At 36.6% G+C, this 6,000-nt stretch overlaps 1 protein-coding gene across 1 annotated transcript; it reads right to left on the bottom strand.

The window, feature by feature from the left end:
- Positions 1 to 3,995: 3,995 nt before the first annotated feature.
- On the bottom strand, positions 3,996 to 4,940 carry LOC115272337 (olfactory receptor 52D1-like). The gene has a single exon (XM_029915422.1). The coding sequence runs from the start codon at positions 4,938 to 4,940 to the stop codon at positions 3,996 to 3,998; it is 945 nt and encodes a 314-aa protein (XP_029771282.1).
- Positions 4,941 to 6,000: the final 1,060 nt, after the last annotated feature.

Raw genomic sequence — 6,000 nt, forward strand, 5'->3', positions numbered from 1 at the left:
CTTCACTCTCTCCTCCTGCCCACAAAATGGACTCTCTCCAGTTCTTCAAACACATGATGCCACTTCCTCTCTTAAGATCCACCCGCACATATTAACATGTCCCTTTCTCTCTCCCTGTAACATTACTGGTCCCATTTCATGACCTCTCTTTTCTCAGCTGCTTAACTCTCACTTGGCATTCAAATATTATTTTAAAGGAAGATTTCCTTGACTCCCCTAGACTAGGCAAAATCCCATGCTATGTGCACTTACAGAAATCTTTGTTTCTACTTGACAGCCCTTAGTATCCAGTGTAATTATGCATTTGAGCATCATTTGATTATTTCACATTACATTTCACCAGAATGTAAAGTCCTTGAGACATGGACTTGTGTTTTGCCCACCTCTTTTCAGAATTTACCACAATCTGGCCCATTTTAGCCACTCCATAATTTTTTGTTGCATGACTATATGAATAAGTTTTAGATCTTCTTTCTTTAACTAGAATTCAATTCAGAATCTTTGAAGATTTAGTTTTGTGTTTGTTATTCTTGGATATTTCTTCTTTGCCACCCATTGGTATATAATCTGTGAGTACTAATTCTTTAGCTTTTATTTCCAAACCTCACATGTAATTAACTCTGATACTTGTCAGGGAATATATTATAATTCTATGGCTCATGGTACTCCAAATAAAAATACAGAAAAAAGGTCCAGACTTGGCAATTTGTCTTCAGGAAGCATCCAATATATTTTCAATAGTCGGAAAATTTGCATTTCCTTAGGAAGTCTTTTCTCTTTAGAGTGAGAGATGTGTCTCTACTGTCATTGTCATTTTTCTCCATTATTTTACAAAAAGATCATTGAAAGATATCCTTGTGACTTTAATTCAGGTCCCTTAATTATAACTGTAACATGATTTAGAACACGAGTTCTAAAATATATGAAATGTGAATTAAAACATCTTATTGCTTCATTCATTCCTGAACATATAGGTTTACAGGATGCTAGGAGGTGTTATGGATAAAAAGTAAATGGGATTTCAAAAAAATACGAAAACACTAATTCAAAGGGATACACACATCCTTATGTTTATGGCAGCATTATTTACAATAGCTAAATTATGGAAAGAGCCCAAATACTGATCAATTGATTAATAAAGAAGATGTGGTATATATACACATTGGGATATTATTCAGTCATAAAAAAGAATGAATCTTGCCATTTGCAATGACATGGAATGGAGCTAGAGAATATAATGCCAAGCAAAATAAGTCAGAGAAAGGAAAATACTGTATGATTTCACTCATATGTGGAATTTAAGAAACAACAAACAAGGAGAAATGAGAGGGAAACCAAAAATAAAACTCTTAACTATAGACAACAAACTGATGGCTACCAACGGGGAGATGAATGGGGGGATGGGTTAAATAGGTGATGGGGATTAAGGAGGGCATTGTCATGATGATCACTGGGTAATACATGGAATTACTGACTCACTATGTTGTGTGAAACAGATATAACTTTGTATGTTAACTATGCTGGAATTAAAAAAATAAAATAATAATAGTAAATGGAATATTAAAATAGGATCAATAACTCTCATTTTGTTTTAATCCAAACTACACCACTTAGTCAATATGTGACTATGAGCAAATTATTTAGTATCTCTGAGTCTAAATTAGTCATATGTAATATCAAGACTAACAATCTAGTGGTTATGGTGATAATGATATAATTTAAGTTGCATGTGTGTGTGTATTGATGTATATATTTACCCACACATATATAGACATATAATGGATACTTTTGTCTCACAAAATCTGACATATAATAAATATACAAAATTATACTTGTTATCATAATCCACAATAATAATATAATTGTATTATTTAATAATAAACAATATTATAAGTGTCTTATATACTTTTATTCATTTAATCTTTAAAATTCTATGGGCGAGAAATTTATGATCCTCATTTTTATTAATTTTGACAACAAAGCCCAGAAAGTTTTGGCAATTTGCCTGATGCACACAGATTGAAAGTGGTGGAGATGAATAATGAACTCAGGGACTCTGCTTCTAAAGCCGGCACACTTAACCTCAACCGTACCAAGAGTTTAATTGGCAAAAGGCATATTAAGAATTTAACCAAAATGTATCATGACATTTTTTACAATAGAGGTGGGGGCAAGTTTTAGTTAATTGGACCAGAGGAAAGAAACTTAATCTTTCAGATAAGGTAGGGGACTTTAAACAAGAGCTGGATCTTGAAGGATAATTAAGTTATTTCCAGGTGACAAAAAGAATATGTAGGAGAGAAACATTCTAAGAAAAATATGAAGATAAGAAGAGACCTATTGTTTGAATGAAGGTGGGGGTCTTTATGAACAGGACCAGTTCAAATGATATATAAGAAGGAGAAGAGAAGGAACAGAAAAGAATTTTATTAAGCTCTGCTTTGCGATTCTGATGCTTACATAGGTCTGACATATCAATTGTGTTTGCTTTTTAAAAACATTTTTATGAGAATAACTATGATCACAATGTAAAGGATGTATTGAGCATAGTAATTAAAAGGTAATGCCTTGAACATATCAGTGGTAACTGTTGAAATAGCCCAAATGGAAAATGATAAAAGCTTGAAAAATATTTCAGAGTCTAAGGAAAAGGAATGGAGAGAAGCAGCCCAGATATTTACATCTAAGAAGCTCTTATACTAAACAGAAGAAAGAAGGCACAAATAATACTTTATAAATTGTAAACCAGAGAAGGAAAACATCAATTCAATGAAATTCAGCATGTGTTTATTGAGTGACTCTGAGGTAATTTCCATTTTTACAAGCCAGGAAGTGAAGAAATATTTTTTAAAAAAGAAAAGATTCAGATTTTTACCAGTAAAATACTTATATCTTTTTAATAATTTTATTTTTAATTATCACAATAGCATAATCACTAAAAATGTATTAAATTGAGTTATTTGCAATGATAGATTCCTCCTTCAGCAAGCACATGTCATATCTGTACATAGCTCGGTGGGCTTGGGCCTAAACTCTGGGCAAATTCCCAAGTATATACCATCAAACATAAAGTTGTTTCTGGTTTCAGGATAATATGTGATGAAGGTAAAGAGAATATATTTAAGAGACCCAGTCTTAGTTTAGTCAACAAAACAATAAGAGGCACATGTTATTCTTTGTGGAAACAATATTCTATGAGCAATATGTTTAAACTCCTGTGAGCTTGATTATTACAGTGTTGAACTTTTCCAAATTTCTCTGACAGTCTGCCTCGTGGGTGTCCATTCTTGTGACTACAACACACAATTATCATGTCCTGTATTTTTTTTTAAATTTTTATGTCTTTTATTTATTTTTGAGAGACAGAGAGGGACAGCACAAGCAGGGGAGGGTCAGAGAGAGAGGGAGACCCAGAATCTGAAGCAAGCTCCAGGCTCTGAGCCAGCTGTCAGCACAGAGTCCGACGTGGGGCTCGAACCCACAAATTGTGAGATCATGACCTGAGCCAAAGCCGGCCGCTTAACCGACTGAGCCACCCAGGTGCCCCTATCATGTCCTGTATTAAAAGGACATCAATCCTATTATATTGCCTCTTCTGTAGAATATTGATAGTCATTAATTTTTCAATTGCAAATACTTCACATGGAATTTTTTGATGTTCTCATGGGCTTAAGTATTTTTAATCACCCCTTATTTTAAAATTAACTACCACCTCCAGTTACAATACAGATCAGTAGCAGCAAGGAGCAGAAGGGGATCGCTTTCCAGTTCAATAAGTTTTCAGCAAGTTCCATAAAATCCAGGTGTGCATAAAATGTCTCATGCCCTCTAGTTTCATACAATTGTGGAATTTCAATTATGTGTGGTCACTCTTCTCCATTAAAATGTCTGATTTCAGAGGAAGAAAATTCCATGTCATTTACAAAAGTGGGACCAATTATTTCTATACTTCCCTTCTTATTATGATACCATCTCTGCAAACATTTTCAAGATAATCAATTGACTTTTACCTTTAGAGAACTAAGAACATGGTCTCGAATTTTTTTGGTTCTAATACCATAAACAATGGGGTTAAGGAAAGGTGGTACCAGAAGGTACATATTGGCAATAAAGATATGAATTTGGGGGGCCACATTGTGGCCAAAGCGGTGAGTGAGGAAGGTAAAGACAGCTGTGGAGTAGAAAACGAGGATGACACAGACATGGGAGCCACAGGTGCCAAGAGCTTTAAAACTTGCTTCCCGTGATGGAAGGTGAAAGACTGCACGGAGGATTAGGACATAAGAGACAGCGATGAAAAAGCCATCACAGGAACCAATGACAGAGGCCACACTGAGGCTGTAACGTTTGGTAGCTCCTGTGTCCACACATGCCAGCTTCACCACGGCCATGAACTCACAGTAGGTGTGGGCAATGATTCTAGTCCTGCAGTAGGGCAGCTGCCTGAGCAGGATGGGATGTGGGGAAAAGAAGGCCACTCCTCGGAGTACCACAGAAGTTCCCATTTTGGCAATGCGAGCATGGGTGAGAATTGTGGTATGGTGCAGTGGATGACAAATGGCCACATAACGGTCAATGGCCATGGCCAGGAAAAAGCCTGATTCCATAGCAGTAAAGCTATGAATAAAGAACATTTGAGCCAGACAAGCATCAAAGGAAATGTCATGGGCTCCGAGCCAGAAGAGACAGAGCATGCGAGGCAGTGTAGATGTGGAGAGGACCAGGTCAGTGATGGAGAGCATGCACAGAAAGAGGAACATCGGCTCATGGAGACTTCGCTCTGCCCTCACCACGGCCAGGATGGTCACATTCCCCACCACAGCCACCATGTACATGGAGCAGAAGGGAATCCCAATCCAGACATGCAGGTGCTCTAGTCCTGGGATGCCCATCAGCAAGAAGGTGTCTGGAGATGTTTGAGATTTATTGGCTGGTCCCATAGTGCTGCTGCTCTCTGTCTTTTGTGGAAGCAATCCTCCTTTTTAGGGCAAAAATTTTCTGCCAAGATCATCACAATGAAATCTGGCAACAAATGAAAAACAAATCTGGAAGATCCCCAAAACATCATATTAGAAAACATTCAGGCTGTAATTTAGAGTGAAAAACAACTTAGTATCACTAAGCAAAAACTATGCAACCTGACAGAAAGCACTTATTCTCAATCAAGTCATGATTTTCACAAATTTGTTCAAAACAAAACAGAAAAACCCAATTTTATAAATCCATGTACCATAAAACTCAATGCCACGCCTTGAATTCACCATTTGATTCAATCATAAGGCCAGATTAGTGTATGCTAAAATGTCCAGTGTCATAGGCAAAATGGATCTTAGAATTCATCTAGCCCAATGTCCTTAATAGTGTCATCCTGAAATGTATGTAATACTCTGGTCGATGTCTGACTTTCTCAAGTATTATTACTCATTACTCAGACAGTCCATTATATGTTTTTGTAGTGCTGTCACAGAACCAAGCCCTGGGAGCTGTGAGGCATCACAGGCCTTTCTGATGGTGCACTACAGACTTCTGCATAGTCTTCACAAAGTCATTTCATATTCATACCTCCACTAAGTTCTCTCTGTTCTGTACATTCTGTGTCTGGTTCTGAACTTTTATTACTGGTATTTGAACACACTATTCACTACAGAGATATACACACTTGGTATCTCTTTTGATTTCTACACTTTTAGTGTGATTTCAGTGCAACTCATTTTTTAATGTGAAGTAAGGAAGAAAAGTAATAGTTGATCCTAACATAAAAAAGAAATTCCAGGTGTCCTTCTATCTGTTCATTTTAACTAAAAAATCAACGCAAATGAAATAGTGTTCTTCCAATTCTACCATTTAGGAAATAGAGCCCCAAAGTGTCACAGATAATGCAGTGGCAGCACAGAAAGAGTGGCGAGAGACCAGAACTCTAACACAAAACTCTGCATGACTGCCAAGTTCAAGATATTTTCATTATGCTATACTCCGTATTTCTTGTCACAGTTGTCAGTC

The sequence above is a fragment of the Suricata suricatta genome, chromosome 11 (genome assembly GCF_006229205.1).
Source record: "Suricata suricatta isolate VVHF042 chromosome 11, meerkat_22Aug2017_6uvM2_HiC, whole genome shotgun sequence".
In the NCBI taxonomy this organism is placed as follows: Eukaryota; Metazoa; Chordata; class Mammalia; order Carnivora; family Herpestidae; genus Suricata; species Suricata suricatta.